General features: G+C 46.4%; 1 protein-coding gene across 7 annotated transcripts in view; it reads right to left on the minus strand.

Moving 5' to 3' along the window:
• Positions 1-22,006, minus strand: part of CENPU (centromere protein U) — a 620,628-nt gene that overhangs the window by 114,048 nt on the left and 484,574 nt on the right. For all 7 annotated transcript variants that reach the window (XM_085641915.1, XM_085641914.1, XM_085641912.1 and 4 more), the window contains exon 12: positions 5,955-6,002. In XM_085641915.1, the coding sequence (XP_085498041.1) occupies positions 5,955-6,002 (48 nt within the window). The remainder of the gene's footprint in view (positions 1-5,954; positions 6,003-22,006) is intronic.

Raw genomic sequence — 22,006 nt, forward strand, 5'->3', positions numbered from 1 at the left:
ACTGCCTATTTAAGGCTCCCTAAAGACCTAAATTACCTAGTCCCAGCTACAGTCTCACCTTAATGGTGTGATCAGATTATGAATGTGATGCCTACAATGAAAAATTCGGATTAGAAATATATAGCATGGTCTTCTCCAACATGATATTGGATTGTTATTCATAAACATTTCAATAACTGCAAACTTATTCCCACCAGAAGGTAAGTAAACCAGACGATGAATTAGACTCCCGGAAATCAAAAATGTTGATGAATTATGATTGTCTTGTCACAGCATCCGCGCTTGTTTAAAGGATGAACTCCTCTCCAAGGTTGCTAACTGCAAATTAAGCTGACAGAATGCTTTTCTATGATGAGCAGCAGTAGCTTGGTGAATGAGACATAAGTTTGCTAGGAAGGTGTCCTTGAATTGTCAGGAGCAATCATAAATGGTATTTCTGGGCAAGGCCCAGAGGCTCAGCTCTGGAACAGCAACTTGCTTGGATCTCATATCAACAAAGAGCCAGCGGATGAAAAATTAAATTTTACAGAAACAGACAGTTAGTAGGTGTGAAACAAATAAAGTCATCATGCTTCCAAATGGTTTTGTGGCATTGGAGCAAGACCACCAAATTCATTGCACGGTCATCTTTCAAGCGAGGGAGAGACTAAGCAAGACCAAGAGGGCAAGTGCCAACCTCATCAGCTGCTGTACACACAGAACCTACGCAATGTTTCCCTTCAGCACTCATTTACTGCAAAACTCCAGAGGGACCTATATTCTTTGTTTGCTAACAAGCCTTGTAATGTTTTTAATGTTTTCCACAGCAACAAGAACACATCCTTCTTCCCCATGGATGGTGGTCTAAGAGTTATATGTTTAAAAATCCATTACTTCCCAGATGTGATTGAACTGTTTAGACCAGTCTTTTGTGACCTGATATTGTTTTGGTTTTTTAAAACAATAAAAAGATTTTGCAAAAAAAAAAATCCATTACTTTAATGGCATTCACGTGGAACCAATCAACTACGATTGAACAAGCTCTGCATGCACCATGTATGAACATAGTTTTGAAATATTACTCAGAAAGGGCTATGGGTTTAAGGTATTAGTGACAACTGGTAACAAATCTAGGGAAGCCAGAGAACAAGGAATCTATATCTAGGTGGGACATAAATTGTATAAAGTTATGTTATCAGGAAGCCAAAATGTCATTACTAGACATTTGGGTAGCCCACTCAACCAGTCATAAGGCTGCTACTGCAGAAATGTTTCAAAATGAATGATAGCTGAAGTACAGCAGCCTGGCTGTCTAGTCTTACCCAATGTGTAAATAACTGCAGTCCTTTGAACACAAGGATCAACCACCAAGTGGATGAGTAATCTGTCTGGTTAATCCCCCTCTGATCTCCCGCATTGCTTAAGCTTCAGGCAATCGACTCCACAGGTTATAAATCAAGTGAGGAACCCTTGCTGAGGAAGGAAAAGTTATTTTTCAGTAACAGAGCTCCAAGGAAGATATATTCCGAACTCCCCTCAATTATTGGTAGTCGGTTGAGTAACAAATACCAAAAATATACCTGCCTTAAAATGGCTCATGGGGATGAAATCTTCAATGGAAACTCATCACTCGTGGAGAAAAAAAATAATTCTCTAGAAGCTACAGAATAAACTATTTTTTTCGATTTCTGACAAATTATTTTATAAAGTGGCAGATAGCACATTTTATATTATTGCAATTGATAAAAAAAAGTATTTGTTGTAAAGCAAGGGTAGAATTGTTATGTGTAAATGTTTATTCTAACCAGATTCAAGTGGCGTGTTCAAAGAACAATACCTCTACTGAGAGTTACTATAGTGGGCATATAAAGATCAAAAAAAATATGGTTATAGAGAAGTAATTACACTACCATAGTACTTGAAAAATTTCAAAATACAACGTTATAAAACATGTCTTCACTTAACCTCCTGATATTCTAACATAGCATTAAAGTCTGGTGCCAATAGCTATACTTGTCTTTAGCCCTTTTCTCTGAATTTGGCTGCTAACGAGGAGAGGATCTATGACAACTAGTTTAGCCCTAGGTGAAAGGACTATAATGTTTTTATAATATTACACCCACTAAGGGTCAAATGTTCTAAATTAAACAGGCAAAAAAGAAAAAACAACAAAGAAGGCAGTAACAGCTTTCTTAGACATGATGCAACACACAAAGAGTTGGGTCCTCTGATGATCATAGTATTATCTATATTTTTATATAAAATAATGTGAAATCTTTGTACAAAGGAAACGGGTTGGGCACATTTATGGAAAACATTTATTTTTAGTAAATGTGTATTTGAAACATATATTTTTCTAATGATTGATATGCATGTACAATGAATAAAAGAACAACATATGTGATAGTTCAGTCCATTGGAAAAGGTGTGCTACTTAGCCTTATGATTACATTTACTGGAATCAAGTATCATGTATTAATGTTTTACCGTACATATTAATTGTTTTAAATGTAAATAGTATATATGTATGTATTTTTAAAGTCCTGATGAAGTCCTTTTGTAAGGACGAAATGCATTGGCTGGGCCGAACATTTATTTTGAAAGCTGCAAGAATAAAGTTGAATATAATATATACCAGCTTTCTTGAATCAATAAACTGAATGTAGAAGAACCATATGTGTGGACTTCGAATATAATAATTTTGATATTATATTCATTAATTTAATTGGGTCATTGACTACCTTTTGAGTGCTCCCCATTGCTGTATTTATTTGCAGGTAAAAAAAAGGAAGATGAACATTGGAATATTGAAGGTTTAAACCAGCCATTATGTTCCCAATTCCGCTTTACTGCTATCAATATAGGTCGGAACTTTCTAAAGTTCTAATGAGGTCGGTGGAGAGGTGTGGCTCACTGGTTAGAGGCGGCAGACCCGTAAGCAGAGAATCGGCCAGGGACCAGGGTTCAATTCCCGACGCGGCAGGGTTGTGGACCAGGGTCAAAACGGACTCGATAATTCTCGCCTCGGTACCTACTCTAACCAGGAACACACTCGGCAACTCTGGGCATTAAGCTTGCCTCATCTCTACAACGGCCCCCCACAGACGCTGGGGATGCCTGGTTTCACCTTGGAGATACCCAGAAAGGGACCATCTCACAGGGATAGCCAGGACGGGTTCCCCAGTGGTCTACAGCGCCGGGACGCCCCGTTGCTGGGGCAGCTGTGCGCTTTACAAGTCTACAACATTTACATGTGAGCACACTTGTGTTGTCTGACCTATGTAAGTGCATTGCAATGCATTTACAGAAAAAAAATTACATTTATGTGCATAAACCTGCTCTGACTTTAGAGTTCTTTTGAAACGAATAGGAAAATGTTACATTGGTTTCTGAGTTTTTTTCAGGTACCATTTCAAGGGGATGGTGAAGTTCTGCAACAATCTGACATGAGTGAAAACTCTTAGGCAACTCTTGATCCAGCAATAAGTAGTCAAGCAGGCCGGTTATCAGAAGAGTAATCTTCAGAGCCTTTAGATTTATGGGTCAAGAATCAAAGTTCATTTACACAACATTTTAGGAATGTACACCTCATTTAAAGTATTCACTATAAAACTTCTCGTACAAAATAAACACATACATTTTAAGATACAAGTTACATTTTTTAATGGATATCATTAATATCTCGTTAAAAATTGCATTTGCATAGGACATGTTAACAAAAGTTATACGGGGAGGAGGAGCCAAGATGGCGACCGGGACGGCAGCGTAGACTCCCGGCTCCGTGAACCTCCGCATCCCGCACGGATATCCTGCACGAGATCCTCAACCTGTGCTACGCGGTCGAGTTTCTGAAGGAGAGTGGCACCCGACTGTGTGACTCCGAGGTCTCTGTCTGCGGTACCGCCGGAGAAATGTGCATCTGAACTTTGCGGCCTGTGCGGCCCTGGAGCCGGGACCTCGAGTGGACGCCGTGGCCGGGTGGCAGGTCAACAACAGCGGTCTGTTGTGACTGGGTGGAGTCGGTCCGCCGGAGCGGTGCCAAACTCGGCCTACATTTCGTCGTGGTCGTTTCTATTGTCAAGCGTAGCGGACCGGGTGCATGCCCGGGGGTGCAGTTCTCAGATCCTCCGGTGGCTGCCCCTGCCTTTGATAGTGAGCTGCCCGGCCGCCGCCCGTATCCTGCCCGGATCATTGAGGGCCGCCCCCGGATTTTTACGGGAGCTGGTCCGTAGTGGGGACGACTGTTGCCCGTGACCACGCAGCGGATAACTTTTTGCCTGCCCCCGGAACCCGGTCACCAGCGACGTGGACATCGAGACGCTTGTCCCAGGGTCCCGGCCCCGGTGAGGGTCGGGCATACTTGGCGGCCATCTTGCTGCGATGAAGCCTACCATCCTGTCCGCTGGGTCGCAGCGGGCTTGTGAGAGTGCGACTTTTGGGAGTGTGGCGGCGCGATCCCAGAGAGCTGTGCTGGGGTACGGCGACCTCCTCGAGGCCCTTGGTGCTCTTCACTCCTCCTTGATCCATGGTGTCGGGGTCTTGGGGAGTAAGCTCAACGGTGTGGCGTCGGCGTTGGGGCAATGGCGACCCGCCTGTCCGCACGTACACAGGGACTACTCCCACTGCGCACAGGAGGACACTTTGGTGGCCACCCCTGAGGTTAGTGCACAGCTGGACACTCCGGCCAGTATGCTACAGTGTGTTCGTCCAGTTGAGGGCCTGATCTGTCCCGGAGGCATTGGCCCTGAGTGGGATGTGGTAGCCTCGTCCCGTACGTGCCCTCCTGCGACCCAAGGACAACTCCAGCAACTATTGTCTGCTTTGGCTGCTTCTGCCTTCCTGGACCTTGAGTGCAGTGCATATCCTGGGGCAGCACTGGGAAGCCTGTTTCTCCACGCTGCGGATTGTGTTGATGCTCAGAGACTTCCATCCCACCTGTATGCGTCGCTTCTCGGACGTTTTTGGACAATCCTCTACCTTGGAACATCGGATATGGTGCTGGGTCGCGGGGTAGGCATGGGCAGAATTCCAAAGAGTGGTCAGGGATAAGGCTGATCCTTCAGGGGTGGTCATCTAGTGGACGGGCGGGCTCAGGGGTAGCGTGCTCTCCTGGCATAGCTAACAGCATAATAGGTGCATAATGCTCCCCATCTTTCTTTGAGAAGATCGATTTTGTGCTGTTTATTGTTCACCTTGGGGGAAACTTACCGTGCGGGAGGGAGAAGCCGGGGGTATGTTTTGAAGGCCCTCCTCCAGTTTATTAATACTCTCTCTACCCCCCCGTCTGGTGGGGTTCTTTTCCTACTTCTTTTTCCCTATTCTCCTATATTTCGGGTCTGGTTCCAGGGCGACAGGCACACTGCTGGGGGGGGGGCCGTACTCATCTGCAGAGGTGCAGGGTGGGGGGTTGGGGGAGGGGATTCTTTAGTCTTTTCTCTCTTTTTCCATGGCCTCTTTTTCCTTCTCTGTTTCTTTTTGTTTTTCTTTTTTTCTGGGATCAGCGTGATACACTTCCTTTGCTATGACTCGCTGCCGCTCCATGTGTACCACAATTTCCGGGGTGCTCTCCGGGAGTTCTGGCGGGGGACTGCAGGCGCCACTGCTTACGATATTCTTCCCCATCCTGATGTTCTTGTGTTTGCGCCACTGACCTAACAGATTGCTGTAAATCGTTCCTGTCTATTACTCTGCATATCTGTAATTGCTGTCTGAAAATTGTCTGGCACCTGATCCTCCTGCCTTGTTGTATTATAAAATGAAAACCTTTTTCTCTTGGTGCCCTACCTACGCTGTTCACAGTATTAGCATTACGATTCTCCTCCCCGAAGTGCTGCCTGTTTTTACATTTGCCTGTTTTTGCTCTGATTGCTTACCGGCCGGCCCCGGGGGGTTGTAGGCCCATACCTGTTCTTGATTGAACTGTCAATAAAGGTTTTCAAAAAAAAAAAAAAAAAAAAGTTATACGGGCAACGTACCTTTGTGTTTTTTCTTTGTATAACTTTCAGTTTCTGGACCTCTTCTATCTAAGTACAAAATAAAAAATAATTACAGGTTATCTACAGGGTAAAGCATGCACAAACGTCGAGCACAAAGGCCCATGAATTAACACTGAACTCCTATGGACAAACACAAATAATAAAAATGCACTAACAAAGGGCCCAACTGAGCACTGAGGGACATTTTCAGTTCTTTATTTTATTCCTGCGTGGTCCATTGTATTGAAAGAAATTGAACCAACAAACCTGAATGTGAAAATTAGTGATAAGTCGAAGTTTGGTTCTCTGTGTCTTTTCAAAGCAAGTTTAGTAATTATAAAAATGTAACTTTAAAACATGCTTCAAAATAAAATGAGCAACAGACCACTCGCAATAAACCAAAAATTCCAATAAGCAAGCGCACAAGAACAATAGAACTGACAACTAATTTGGTACCTCTAATAACCACATTTTCAAAGTACAAACTTCAAATGTGAATCGGTTTCAAAGTTAGAAATGCTGCATTAGAAAAGAAAACATATCTTTCTGGGCTATCAACTAAAATTAATACATTAAACTCACTTTTAATGTACACATAGATGAACATTTGAAAGAACACAATCATTTACTTGCAGCTGAACGCATTTCACTTTTCTATAATTTGTCAAGTCTAAATCTATTAGCAAATGATCACAAAAGAAGCCTTTTTGCTTTACTTTTAAAACGCTGAAAGCCATTTCTCATTTTAACGGTCTTATGAAAATTGAATCTCTAAATTAAAAGTTTGAAAAGGTAAACATTTGAAATGGGACAATCGAGTTACAAGGGAAACCCCTCTTTGGGTGGGGGGCGACTTAAAGAATTTATAAAGCTGACTGGATTTGGGAAATGGGACAAGCTGGGGATCTCACAAATCAAAGACATAATGGACCGTACAGGGCTCGTGGCTATTTCCTTCCTCCAGACAGAATACGATATGCACCAGACACAATGAACAAGTTACTTACCTTAGTTAGTTGGATTCCTCACCTTAGAATATCCCCAGGCGTCAGGCTGGATCCGGAAAGATTTTTCGTCAGTAATACCCTTGCGCGTCGCTTGGCGTCGTCTGCGGCTCCGCATCCGTCGTCGGCGCCGTGACCGCCGGGATGACGTCGGAGTACTCCCTCGCGCACTGACGTCAGTTCTTGTACATAGCTTTCCGCGTCAGGAACGCAGAGCCATGCAAGAGACCGACACTGGTGCCAAGAATCTAGGGCCCTGAAAGGAATGACCTTAACCCTAGATATCGGTTTGCAGAACGGGGAGGATGGGTGGGGCGGGGAGGAATCTAACTAACTAATGTTTCTTACAGATATATCATTACCGAAAGTAAGTAACTTGTTCATCTGAAAGAAACACGTTAGTTAGATTCCTCACCTTAGAATAGATACCCCAGCAATACCAACCCCGGAGGTGGGTCTGCGAACCAAGATCACACCACGAAGTCCTGGAGAACGGAACGGCCAAAGGAGCCGTCTCTCCGGACTTGGCTGTCCAGGCAATAATGTTTGGCAAACGTGTGCAGCGAGACCCACGTTGCTGCCTGACAAATGTCCTGCAAGGGGACTCCCCAGCCCAGGGCAGTGGTCGCCGCTGTGGGCCGAGTGGAATGGGCCCTCAGCCCCACAGGAGGTTCCTTTTTAGCTAAGGAATAACAGGCCTTGATACACAAAACGACCCACCGAGAGATGGTTCGCTTGTGCACTGCCCGCCCCTTCTAAGCGCCCACATAGCCAACAAAGAGTTGGTCGTCCACCCGGAAATGTTTGGTGCGGTCCAGATAGAAGGACAGTGCCCGTTTTGGGTCCAGACGGTGGAGCCTCTCTTCCTCTTTTGAGGGATGCGGGGGCGGAAAGAAGGTGGGCAGGGTAACAGACTGGCCGATGTGAAAGGCAGTTACCACCTTAGGGAGAAAGGAAGGACGAGTCCTGAGAACAACTTTGTCTGGATGGACAGAAAGGAAAGGAGGCTTAAAAGAGAGAGCCTGGAGCTCACTCACCCTTCTAGCAGAAGTGATGGCAACCAGGAAAGCAGTCTTAAGAGTCAGAAGACGAAGGGAACAGTTATGAAGTGGCTCAAAAGGAGCGCACATCAGATAGGTCAACACTAGATTCAAATCCCACTGAGGCATTACGAAAGGGACAGGAGGAAACATGTGAGTAATGCCCTCGAATCGAGAAACAATAGGGGATTTGAAAAGAGAAGGCTGATCAGGAAGCCGTAAGAAAGCAGAAATAGCTGAAAGATATCCCTTGAGGGTGCCCAGAGCAGAGCCCTGCTGGGCCAGGGAAAGAAGAAAGAGGAGAACCGCGGAAAGGGGATCCACAGCCTTTGCTGTGCACCATGCCACAAATTTGTTCCACCTGCAGGCGTATACCGATTTAGTGGAGGGACGCCTGGCTGCCAGAATAACATTACAGACTTCAGGAGGCAAGTCAAATGGCATCAACTGTCGCCGCTCAATCTCCACGCATGGAGGTGGAGACTGGACAGGTTCGGGTGGAGGACCGTCCCCTGCTGCTGCGACAGAAGGTCCTCCTGAAGAGGCAGTCGAATTGGGGGGGGATAGACTGAGTAGCTCGGGATACCAGCATCTTCGTGCCCAATCCGGAGCCACAAGGATGACTTAGGCCCGGTCGCGCCTGATCTTCTTCAGCACTCTGGGCAAAAGTCGTATAGGCGGAAAGGCGTACAACAGACCGCAACTCCACTCGCGACAAAAAGCGTCTCCGAGCGAGTGCCGCCTTAGAAATTCCAACGCGCAGAACTGATGACATTGCGCGTTCTCTTTGGTGGCGAATAGATCGAACCAAGGCTCTCCCCACTGCCGATAGAGTCCTTGTGCCACGTCCGAGTTCAGACGCCATTCGTGATCCATCATGCACCGGCGGCTGAGTTTGTCTGCTCTGGCGTTCAGAGAGCCCGCCAGGTGTTGAACCACCAGGGTGATGCCCTGATGTTCCAGCCATGTCCAGAGGTGCAGAGCCTCCTGACAAAGGGTCCACGACCCCACCCCGCCCTGCTTGTTGCAATACCACATGGCGGTGGTGTTGTCCGTGAACACCTGCACTACACTCCCCCAAACAGAGGGGAGGAATGCCTTCAGTGCAAGTCGGATCGCCCGCAGCTCCAATAGGTTGATATGGAGCCGGGACTCCGCCTGAGACCAGATACCTCTGATCTCCGCCTCTCCCATGTGGCCCCCCCATCCCAGGAGGGACGCATCCGTCACCACTATGTGCTCCGGTTGGGGTAGGGAGAGGGATCTGCCACTGACCCAATCTCAGTCCGTGAACCACCACTGCAACTGTTTTGCAGTGCCCTCCGAGATCAAGACATAGTCGGTCAGGTTGCCCCGATGCTGGGCCCACTGAAACTTCAGGTCCCACTGCAGAGCCCGCATCCGCCACCTGGTGTGATGTACCAGCAGGATGCAGGAGGCCATCAGACCCAGGAGCCGCAGCACCAACCTGACCGAAACCCGGGATAAAGGCCGAAAGATCGGAATCAGAGCCTGAATATCCCGAACCCGCTGTTCCGGAGGATAGACCCGGAACTGCGCCGAGTCCAGAACCGCTCCGATGAAAAGGAGCTTCTGGGAGGGACTCAGATGCGACTTCGGCACATTGATGGAAAACCCCAGAAAATGCAGGAGATCGGCCGTAGTCTGGAGGTGGGAGACTGCCTGGGGCGAGCCCACCTTCAACAACCAGTCGTCGAGATAGGGGAAGACTTAAACCCCTAATCTGCGCAGATGAACTGCGACCACGGCCATCACTTTCGTGAACACCCGAGGGGCACTGGTGAGGCCGAAGGGGAGCATGGTAAACAAAGTGCTCGTGGCCTACCGTGAACCGCAGGTAACGCCGGTGGGCCGGGAGGACGGGGATGTGGAAAAAAAGCGTCCTGCAAGTCCAACGCTACCATCCAGTCTCCGGGGTCTAGGGCAGCCAGAACCTGAGCTAAGGTGAGCATCTTGAACCTCTCCTTCCGGAGGAAGGCGTTGACGCTCCTGAGGTCCAAGATAGGGCGTAGGCCCCTTTTTGCCCTTCTTGGGAACCAGAAAGTAGTGGGAATAACAACCCCGACCTACTTCTGGGCCAGGAACGCGCTCAATGGCCCCCTTGGCCAAGAGGGCCGTAACTTCCTCCTGCAGAAGTTTCAAGTGATCCCCCGACATGCGGTGGTACTGCGGTGGCATGGCTGGAGGGGTCACCTCGAAGGGGAGGGAGTAGCCCCTTCGGACGATTTACAGCACCCACCTGTCCGATGTGATGGTACGCCAGTGGAGCAGGTGATGGCGAACTCTGCCTCCCACTGGCGTGGAATGGGCCTGAAAGCTCGGACTAGGAGGACTTTGAGGCGGATGCTGCTGGGGCAGATGTGGACGGAACGGCTCGTTGTCCCCCTGCTCCGCCTCGGCGGAATCCACATCCGCGACCGTGTTGAGGCTGGTTCTGCGGCCTGTGTCTAAACAGACGTGAGGAAGCGCCCCTTCCTTGGCCACAAAAGGGGCAAAAAGCGGAAGCTTGCGGGCGCGGGCCGAGAGGTCCAAGGACTTGGCCGTAGCCCTGGAGTCCTTAAAGCGCTCCAGCGCACTATCCGCTTTGTCGCCAAAAAGGCGACGGCCATCGAAGGGCATGTCCATGAGGGTGCTCTGGACACCCCCGGAGAAGTTCGTGGATCTCAGCCAGGAGTGGCGACGAATCGCCACCGTGGTCGCAATTGCCCTGCCTAGCGAGTCCGTTGTGTCCAGTCCACATCGGAATAAATACCGTGCCGCATCCCGCCCCTTGGCAAGAGCCTGGTGGAGCCGTGTTCGGGCCTCCTGCGGACACTGAGGCAGCATGTCCGCCACCATATCCCACAAGGAGTGGGTGTAACTGGCGCGGAAAAAAGAAGAACTGACGTCAGCGCGCGAGGGCGGCGTCTAAGTACTCCGACGATGTCATCCCAGCGATCACGACGCTGACGACGGACACAGAGCCGCAGACAACGCCTAGCGACGCGCAAGGGTATTGCTGGCGAAAAATATTTCCGGATCCAGCCTGACGCCTGGGGATATTCTAAGGTGAGGAATCTAACTAACGTGCTTCTTTCAGATACTACAAATCCTTACAGTTAGCACACGTTTGGAGGGCACAGGGTATAGATGTAGACAATCTCCCCGAATATGCCCCTTTAGAGGGATGACTCTTACTCTGTGAGATCAAAGAAAAGGTAGTCTCCAGAACATACCGAACCATAATAAATAACAAGCCAGACTCTCTCTCTTGAAATTAAGAGCGAAATGGGAGGTATAATTAGGCGAGATTGACGACTTGGACTGGGAAATTGTGTTGAGGCACCCCCGAGAGGTAGCCATCAAATCCCGTCAGACTGATTCAGTTTAAATATTTGCATAGGATATACTACGATAGAGCTCGATTGCACCGCATGGGGAGGGCTGACACACCTAACTGCCTTAGATGCAACATGACCAATGGTACTTATTTCCATACGATATGGGAATGCCAACACATACAGAAATACTGGGCAACCCTAATGACGGAGTTCGAAGACATACTAGAGGATAAGATTCCCCTGAACCTCAAGTTTGTTTTGCTGGATATACATACAGAAGTTGACCTCCCCAAAAGAAAGGTAACGCTGATTAATCTGGGACTAGTGGTGGCCAAACGAGACATGGCACGCAAATGGGGAACAGCACAAAGCCCTTCAATGGATGAGTGGAGGAAGGCAATGGATATGTATATGTCAGGGGAGAAAACTACATATGTAGCGCGTGGCTGTCCCAAAAAGTTCCAGAAAAATATGGAAACCATGGATAAAACATTATGGTCTCCTGATTGCGGACTAGCAGTGAGCTCCTACGGCCATGGGGGAGGGAGGGGTCTGAGTGAGAGGGGAATTGAGTTACCATCTCTGAAAGACTATTTGTTATTGTCATATATACTACTGCAGTTGAATAACAATGTCAATGTAATACTGAACATAATCTTGCTTTTTGGAAGTCTCCACTGTATCTGTACTAAACTCACGAAAATGGCAATAAAACATTCTTTTAAAAAAAAGAAAAGGTAAACGTTAATTTTTTCCCCAATTTTTCTTGAAGAATTAATGTTGATATTAAAAGGTACTTGCCCATCCTGTAGAGTGCTATACTCCTAAAGCCCAGTGGTGTATAATGCGTTTAGTGCAAGACCAGGAAGGTGATATTCATGTCAGATTTTCAGGATATGCACACAAGATGAATATATTTACATTCATTGAGCCTTAACTGAAATCACTTACATAGTGAGTGGCTAGCCTAAAAATCTTGAATGAATCCATTCCTTCAGGACCTATGCTGATCACCTCTAACTTAATCCAAGCTGTAAAGTGCCCTAATCCACACCACTTACATGTAATGCATTATGTTCCTTAACCATTGCCATATTCTACATCTCAAGATAACCTTTACCTTAACACTAACTTTTAGCCTAACCCTTAAACTAGATAAAACTACAATTGCTAAAATATTATAGTATTCATTTTTTGAGGAAAAGAAATATCCTAGACTCTGTCTGTGCTCTCCCTATATACACCTTCCTCTTCACTAGTGTTTAAATCTAATCCACATTCAAAAATATGCAGGAGGAACCAATTGATCAATAAACCAAACATTTTATTATTCTTAATTGTGTAGTCTCGAAGTAGTTAATGTGTTACAGAAATGGAGTCTTGGATAAAGTCCTTCTAATGTACATGGTAATACAGACACCCTTGAAAATACCACTGAGACAACATTGTATTGTGTCATATTATACCCAGTCTATATGTAAAGGGAAATTATTATATGCAGTTTATTCATTAAAAAAAGTGCATGGAAACATGTTACATTATTATGCGGGTGTGCAGTGGAAACGTAACATTTTTGTACTGATTTAAAGCTGTATACTGTATCATGTTCACGGACAACTTAAGTTAGGCGGTGGTAGGCCCAGGAGCCATTATGTCTTGTGAAGCACATTGCATTTTAGCAAGTACAACCTTGTTTTCAAACTTGGCAAGAGAAGCAGGGTTTTGTAAGAAGAAAAGCCAGTATTTGTGGATATAAATGCTATATTCCTTCCGAAGTCGTTCACGCGCTTCCTCAGAGGAAGGGCTGAGGCAACTGCATGTTGCACACGTTTTCTGCTTAAACTATCTGTTGTCACACGACTTTCTCACATGTACTTGTATTTGGCAAATCTATATATTTACTAGATCTGAACAAAATGTGCATGTTTTAACACGCTGCCCCAGCTGACCATTTTTCTAGCAAGAGCCGCTCAGCTGATGTGACAGTTGTCTTTGATATTTTGCTTTGCTGCCTGCTATTTTGCTTTATGGACTTGGGGTTCCCACGTGTTGTGTTTACTTTGTCATAGATGGTGCATTGTGGTGGTGGAAACTGTCTCCACAAAGAGAGAAAGAAGGGTGCGGGACCCGACTCCATACAAGGAACCTAGGCGGGGGAGCGGAGGTGGAGAAAGGCCTGACTCCTAACATGGTAATTGGCAGAAACAATGAGTGGGGATCGAACCAAATTTAGGCTAAAGTCTAACAGCGAATATCGTTTGTTCACAGCTTGAGTGCATCGTTTGTTGCTGGTGTATTGTCAAAACTAAAAGATTCCATCAGAATATGGGATGATGGGGAAAAATAAAACTGGTGAGGCAGGTAGGAATGGAAGGACCCAGAAGGAAAGAGAGCACAAGTGCCTGGATACCCTCATTGGTGACAAGCAAATGCTATACAAATCCATCTTACATTACATGTGTGATCCCATGGTATACAGCAAGAGGGCTCTAGAAAAGAGCATGTCATTGAAAAGACATTGCTTGTGGACTCCGATTGCCTGCAACTTGTGGCATCGTACAGGAATTTCTTGTTTTGGTAAGTGGTAAAAGGATCTAGCATGGGACAGTTCCACTCATGGAAATTCTATCTAGTCAGTCATGGCACAGTCAGAGTTTGGCTAATAGCATCGGCCTCATTATTTTGGCATCCTGGGAAGAATTCCACTCAGATATCCACCTTGTTGGAGATGGCCCAGTTCAATAGAAACTGTGCCTCCTCTCACTGAGAATAGACCCTTGTTCCTACTAGCTTTGCGATGTTAACACATCAAGGTCATATTGTCAGTTGTGGTGAGAACGGTGTGTTAGGCTAGTCTCGAACAACTGTAGATCCAGCCTTTTTAATCGAAGCTCCAGGATACTGGTATGGAGTTTCATCTCCATGTCCGACCAGAGGCCCCTGGTGGTTAGTTTATGCATGTGAGCTCTCCAGCCCTACGTGGATGCATACATGGTCATCTTTACTCTGTTTGCTGAGGATTGGAATGGGAGGTTTGTGTTGATATTTGATAGAAACCTCAAGCAAAATAGCACATGTTTAAGTCTTTTTGTCAACTGGAATGTAGCATCCCATGAGCCCACTATTTGACTCCATTGAAGGTCCAGCTCTTGCTTCATTTTGAGTCTGTCAAAGAGCATCAGTGCCATGCGGGAGGACATGAGTCCAAGAGGGGATTGGTACATTCTGACAGAAATGGTTTGTTTGGAGCAGAATACTTTCACCATCGACTGTAGGTTGGTTTACCATCCTCTCTGCAGAAGGAAACGCTTTTTTCATCTGCATGTCCAGGATTGCTATCAAGAACAGAAGTCTTGTTACTGGGTTGGTGGAAGATTTCTCTCCGTTTAGCATCAGATCCAAGTTGTTGAACACGTTGATGCAAGTGCAAGCAGTCACAGAGTGTCTTCTTTCTCAGATGGAGCTTTGACGAGACAATCAAAGTATGACTATATGGGTGAACCAGTTGCCGGGCATGGCTAAGCCAGCCAAGATGATAGACGTGCTCGGGAAGAGCTTCGGATGCCGGCCTAAATAATCAATACTCTTCCAGTTCGGTGGGGCCCAGCAGTACAGTAAAACGGCAGCTACCTACCGCCGGATGCCTGGCGAGTGCCTGGGACTGCCTCTGAGAGCGGTATGGCGTCGTAAGGAGAGGTTCAGGACGCCTAAGCCTCACGACCGCTCCCCCAAAATGGCAGCCCCCTCGGGCAGATAGCAGAATGCTGGAGGATTAGGGAGCCGAGCTACGTGTCATCCACAGACCAAGAGCGAGGGTGAAACACCGGCTCGGAGTGGTGGACAGGCCTGGCCTGGGCCAGGCTCTGAGCGCAAGCCATCACTGACGAGGACAATAAGATGAGGAGCGAACCGGGGATACACGAGCCGCACAGCCGCAGGGACAAACTGGTGTGTGACCCGGGGAGCCCAGACACACAGACATGACAGCAGGGGGAGGGGAAGCTGAACCAGTTCCCCGTCAACCGAGAGCTGCTCAGGAAGGTGCACCCCTGCACTCGGCAACCGGCTCTTGAGCACAGCGAGAGCCATGGAAAAACAGCAGACTTCAAGTGGGGGAAGAGAGCAGTGAGGGGCCCCTTGCTTGTAGGAGCCATCCCGGAGCGCCGCAGCTGCTTGAAACCCAGCGCTCTGTTCGATCCCACCGGGGTGGGGGTGCAGCCCTCGGCTGGGGTCCCCGACTTGCCCGGCGCCCCCCAGAGGGCTACACGGAGATAGGGGCAGACTAGGAATCCCCAGAAGTCCAGGGGACCGCAGATATCTTACTGCTCGGCGCCAGGCCATGAGGCGCAAGTGAGATAGCAAGCACCCAGCGGGGTACGGGCCAGGGTGCGAGAAACCACAGACCCGCCCCAAGAGCTGGTGACGACGCGGGAGCCCTCAATTAAATGCAGTGCTAAATCCAGAAGATTGCTCCAACTGAAGAGCCACTAGTTAGAGTACAACACAAATCAGTCCAGGTGCAGAAAAGCAGCATAGTAGAACAGCAGGCCGCATATTTGATATGGAAGGCCAGATATCAAAGCCCGCTGAAATACTCTGAAGACGGAAGCCCACCCAGGGGAGCATCAGTGCACCGCATAAGACACACAGCTCGGTGCCAGGCCACAAGGTGCAAGTGAAGAAGCAAGCATCCAGCAAGGTATCGGACAGGGCGTGAGAAGCCACCAGTCTGCCCCAGGATTCGGCAACGTCGCGGGAGCCCCCAGCCAGTGCAGTGCTTCCACCTTCCTTCCGGTCACGCCAATATACATCAGCTGGCATGGACATTTGATCAGGTATATCACATTGTCGCTATTACAATTAGTATGGGACCGTTGTTCCCATACGTGATAACGCTCCCAGGATTTTCTTGGATGACCAGTTATTTAAAAAAGAGTGGTCACTAATCGCATGGCGGTGCACACGCGATTGGTTGATCCTCATTATAAACACCGCTAAACGTTTCTCTGAGGCCCCCCTGGTTAAGATTAAGACCAGTGAAGACGCACTGATGACAGAAATTAAAAATCACCGTCTTCAAGAAAAAATTGGAGGAGGTTAACAAAGATATTAGGGAACACAAGGACTATCTAATGCAGCGCAAAATCAACAAACTGCAAAAAGACCTAAAACATTTGCTCATGAAAAGGTGTACCCCTATATCAAAGATGATTATAAAGGCCAAGACAACTCAGATTCAGGATCATTATACCTTGGAGAATCTAGTAATTCAGATTCAGAACAGGATGGGTGGTCCAGTGATGGCTCCATTAAAAGCTGGTGAGGCAGACCGAGAAGATCCAGAAGAGGTAACTTTATTCAAGGTTTTCCACCACCACAAATGTACCCATGGCTAGGTCCATTCAGCCCAGTACCTTTTCAAGGACCTTCCCAGTATCAAGCAGGGCCCTTCTTCCAACCCAACTACAATCAAAATCGATTTTTAGGACAGGGTAGGAGAGGAGGAAGACGGGAAAGAAGGAGCAATATGAACAAGAAAGTCCAATGGGAAGACGAGAGGACAACTGTGTACCCGGAGCCAAACCAGAGGCCAACACCCCAGCACCAGTGCAACACGGGACTAGTGGTAAACCTCACGGATTGCACTTTGAGCACTTTAGAAATTACCATCCTTGACAAGGGACTTGGGTTTGTACCCACAGCGTACCTGGATAAACTCCAGTTACGCTGTGAACTAAGTGAGTTTTTCTGAAAAATCTGGATTAAAACCTTCTTTATGGATAAAGAGAAACCGGAGGAAGACAACACCCACACTATGCTACGCCTCAAATCCAAGTTTTCACCCGCCAGCTTCCCTGATGCCCCCAGAGGTCATTGCCTTCGAGGAGGGCGTTTCAAAAGAAGTAAAGCAACTACAACCCAGAAGGGGCACTTACAACAATTTCAGTAAAAAAAGAGAGAGAGGCCCTTAAATCTTTGAGCACAAGAACAGACATCGTTATTAATCCAGCTGATAAAGGGGGCGCAACAGTTATCCAGAGCGCTACGGCATATAGAACAGCCTGTATGAATCTCTTGGCTGACACCAAGTATTATAAAAGAATCAACAGAGACCCAATGGCACGGCTTAAAAAGACGATCAGCACAGTGACTACCAATGCACTGGACCGAAATTGGATCACAAAAAAGAAACATGAATTCCTCAATCCTGATGACTCCAGGACACCATTGTTTTATATAATATCTAAAATACACTAAGGCAAACTACCACCTCCTGGCAGGCCCATCGTGTCTGGTATTGGGTCTCTTTTAGAACCCTTATCTAAGTACACCGATTGATTTTTGCGTCCCCTAGTCACACGGATCAGGTTGTATATATAAGATACTAAACATTTGCTCAACCTCCTGACAGATGTAACATATGACCCAGCACAGAACACCATGGTGTGCCTAGATGTGGAAGCACTATATACTAGCATTTCACAAGAGGAAAGCATTTGTGTGGTAGAGGACCTTCTCAGACAGGAAGATTGACATTGGGATGCCCCTATCAGCTGGGTAATCACATTGATGCGCCTAGCATTGACTGAAAACTTCTTTAGCTTTGAGGACCAGTTGTATCTTTAAGTCCATGGAACTTCGATGGGCAGCACCTTTGCGCCGAGCATAGCGTGTTTGTATGTGGGCCAATTCGAAGACCAACACATCTGGCCCACCAACCCTTACTTCTGGCCCATCAACCATTGCTCCAATAACATCTGTAAGTGGTCCAGATACATCGATGGTATCCTTGTTATCTGGAAAGGAGATCAAACCAATCTGAATGACTTTCTTGGGTGGATGAATCAGCTGTACCCGCACCTACGGTTCACTATGAGTTCCAACAGTGAGCAGGTCTCGTTCCTGGATGTGAATCTCATTGCTAAAGGTGACAGACTGGTTAGTTCTCTTTATACTAAACCAAATGACAGGAACAGTCTATTACACTTTAACAGCGCGCATCCTCGTGCCCTTACAGAGAACTTACCAATCAGTCAGTGTCTCCGGATACGCAGGAATTGCGCTGATTTAAAAGACTATAAAGATGAAGCAGAAAAACGGTCCAAAAAATTACAACAGTGGGCCTACCCAAAAAATTATTGAAAAAACCAAGAAAAGATCACGAAACACACCACAAGAGGCATTGCTGTAATCCCACCATAAAGAAGAAAAGGATACACTTATATGTGTTACAACATATAATTCCTCGTCAAATGATATAGAAAAAAATCATCAATAAAAAGTGGTCCGTGTTGACATCCAACGAATTAGCTTTTGAAAAGCCTATGTTGTAATTCAGGAGAAATAAAAGCCTAAGGGAATCACTAATACATACCAACTTACTGAGATCCAAAACCACTAACCAGCTCACACTCTGGAATAACCCACCAGTTACGGGTCACTACCCATGTGGGTCCTGCGTGGCATGCCCCCTTACCAGGCACACCAAAGAGATCGATCTAGGTATGCATCACGTATGGGCACAACGGTCGCATACTAATTGTAATAGCGACAATGTGATATACCTTATCAAATGTCCATGCCAGCTGATGTATATTGGCATGACTGGAAGGAAGGTCAAGGTGTGCATAAGTGAGCACAGGAGCACGGTGAGAAGAGCAATTACGGCCACCAAACTTACGGCTCACTACCTGGAGAAGAAAAACACTGACAATTACATAAGATGGACAGTCATTGAGAAGGTAAAGGGTACTGGTAACCTTACCAAAAGACTGCTAGAACGAGAACAACGGTGGGTTTACCGATTGAAGACCCACGTGACTGGATTGAATGACTCCATATCATGGAATCAATTAAATAGAAAATGACCACAGCCGAATTGAACAGGACAACACTGCCTTTTTCAAGCTGCCTTAAGAAACAATTCCATTCATAACTAGGATTCCTGGCATTTTGTGACGTCTAAAACAGACTTCCAGCATTTCATGGTGCTGGATTTCAGAAAGCTTTGCAGCGCGACAAGTTGTAGGCACTCATAAAGTTATACAAACTTCAACTTTGCCTAGACGACATGAGAATAGGGTAACACGTCATTGTTTTGGCTATCCTGTAAATGGTTTTAAATAGTTTTGATTCCCAATTAACATTCCGGGTCCAACTGTATATCGTGGACATGTGTCCACACCAACTTAACTTACCCACATTATAACTTGATTCATAAATACAATGAAATGCCTTTAATTCCATTTCTTATTGATTTACGGTATGTTTATTTGAGGATAATACCTTCATCACACTCTCCGTTTTGTTTAACTAAATACAGCACTTTCAGCCGGGTAACGCTTAAGGCTGGGATCTACATGTCCCAGCATACCTAGTCCATTGATGACGCGCTCCACGGGGGCCGCACATCAGGGGCGCGACAGGATCTCCGAGTGGGCGGGTCCCTCATCAGTTCTCCCGAGTTCTTGCGGGTCTTTTTAAGCATTTCTCCCCGGTTCCTCAGAGTGAAAAGCCCGGGGACCCATGCCGATCAGGTTACGGAGCGGAGCAGGACCCTTGACGATGTAAGTAGTTCTGGCATTTCTGCCCGACTACAGGTACGTGCTTGCTTTAATACAACATGGGGCCAAGTTCCCTTGACAGTAATCTGGCTGTTTTTTCTTGTTTTTTTCCCTTTACATGTGTTTATTCAACGTGCTGGGCTTTGACTAATTACCATGTAATAGTGCGTGACTACAGGGCTACCCCCTTTTTACTACGTGAGATGCACATTTTCTCCCACAATGGGGTATGGAATGCAGGATGAATGTATTGAATGTATGCTAAACATGGCGATTGATAGCAGCGTTTGCTGTTTGGAGTGAGTGACACAGGTTATTTTCACAGTGATTTCACACGCACAAGGATGTGGATATTGACAGTATGTGACACATGCCGCCACCACACTACCTTTGGCCACCCAGCTGAGTGTGGTAAATCTATACAGTAATATTCTACACACATCAAATAGGTATGTTGGATGATGTGTTGTTTGACCTGCCTGTTAAGACTACACAGATGCATTGATAAGCTAATCTAACATGGGAAGTAGCAATTTATCAATCAATGATATACTATGTTCGGTTTCATTGTGTTTTTTATTTTCACAGATACAGCATAAGAAAAGATAAAATACTCTGGTCGAGAAAAGGAGCAGCTACCTGCCCTTTATAAACAGAAGTATAGGGAAATTTCCTTGTTATTATTTTTCTTTCCAGGGAGGACGTTTTCACTGCCCTGAAGAAAGTCCTGCACCCTTTAGGGGCGAAAGCGGACTGAAACATGTTGGCACTAGGGTCTTGGGACCAAAATACCCTAAATTGAGCCTTTCATCTCTATTTTTAATATCCCTGACAGATCCAAGAATAAAGGGAAACTGGGATCTGCCTGTGGATTTTTTAATCTTTAATTCCCGTGGCCACTAAGAGCTCCCTGGAATATGGTTGAGCCCACCCTGACCTTTAGGCGTTAGGGTGACCCGATGATGAAGCATGACACCACTAGGGTGTGTGAGGGTAAATAAAACAAAAGGATTTGTTTCCTTCCCCACTCCCTAGTGGGTTACTATCTATAGCTTCAAGTAGGGACTTCCCATTACTGTTGTATCAGGGTCCACCTGAGGTAAATCGTACCAGAGGAGTACTTTCTGTGGTCCCATCACCACCATATTCTTATGGAACACAATGTAAGGTCCCTGGGAACGCAGTGCCTGAATCTCACTCACTCACAAGCAGAATTAAAAGACACCAAAAAGGCAGATTTCCAGATCAAATGGTTCAAGAATGCCTTATGTATAGGCTCAAACTGTGGTCTTGGAATGGACACTGGTTAGTTCCGGAGGTGGAGCTGGGAAGTTTAGTAGGATGAAATACTTTCTTAACACCCTTAAGAAGGTCTTTTGCACCAACATTCTAAAGAAAGAGGTTTGTAAAGGAGATGTTCTGTAGGCAGGGATTGTGGGTATACCCTAATTGTTGAGAATTGCAGTCTAGTCCTTTCAGCAGAGTTGTCGACTGGCACTTGATCACTAACTGGAACAGCATAAGTCTGTTTTCTCAGCTGCGCATAGGCTCACTCCATTTGTCTTCCAGGCACTGCTACAGTGGCCTCATGTGAAGCCTGACATGAGGAACCAAAAAAATACAAGAGGCCATTGATCCGAGAAGCTATGGTATCTGAATTGACACTTCAGATGGAGAGATGAGTCCCTCCTGTGAAGAAACACACTCAAGTTACCTGGGTGTAAACAAACGCATCGAAAAAGTGTATTTCTTTTAAATGGAGTGGTGGTGGTATTATTTTTCAGGTTGACATGGAGGCAAACAATGTTTAAAATCAAATGGAATTGTTTTAGCGCTTCCTCCAAAGTTGTAACTCTTATTAACCAGGTTTCTAGATGGGGGGATATACATTCAGGCTGAAGGGAAGGAACGTTAAATGTTTATTACAGGAATGTGAAAGCAGCCCCCTAAAAGTCTATGACATATTCAGTCCCCCTGATACAATTGAGGATACATCTGGTGTAAAGCCAACATCCTGAACTTTTCCCTAATCCATTTGTTTGCAGTAGACTGTAGACTGAGTAAGCATCGGTATTGTTGTTTTGGACTTTTATTTCAAACGAG

This window comes from Triturus cristatus, chromosome 2_2 (assembly GCF_964204655.1).
Source record: "Triturus cristatus chromosome 2_2, aTriCri1.1, whole genome shotgun sequence".
Lineage (NCBI taxonomy): Eukaryota > Metazoa > Chordata > Amphibia > Caudata > Salamandridae > Triturus > Triturus cristatus.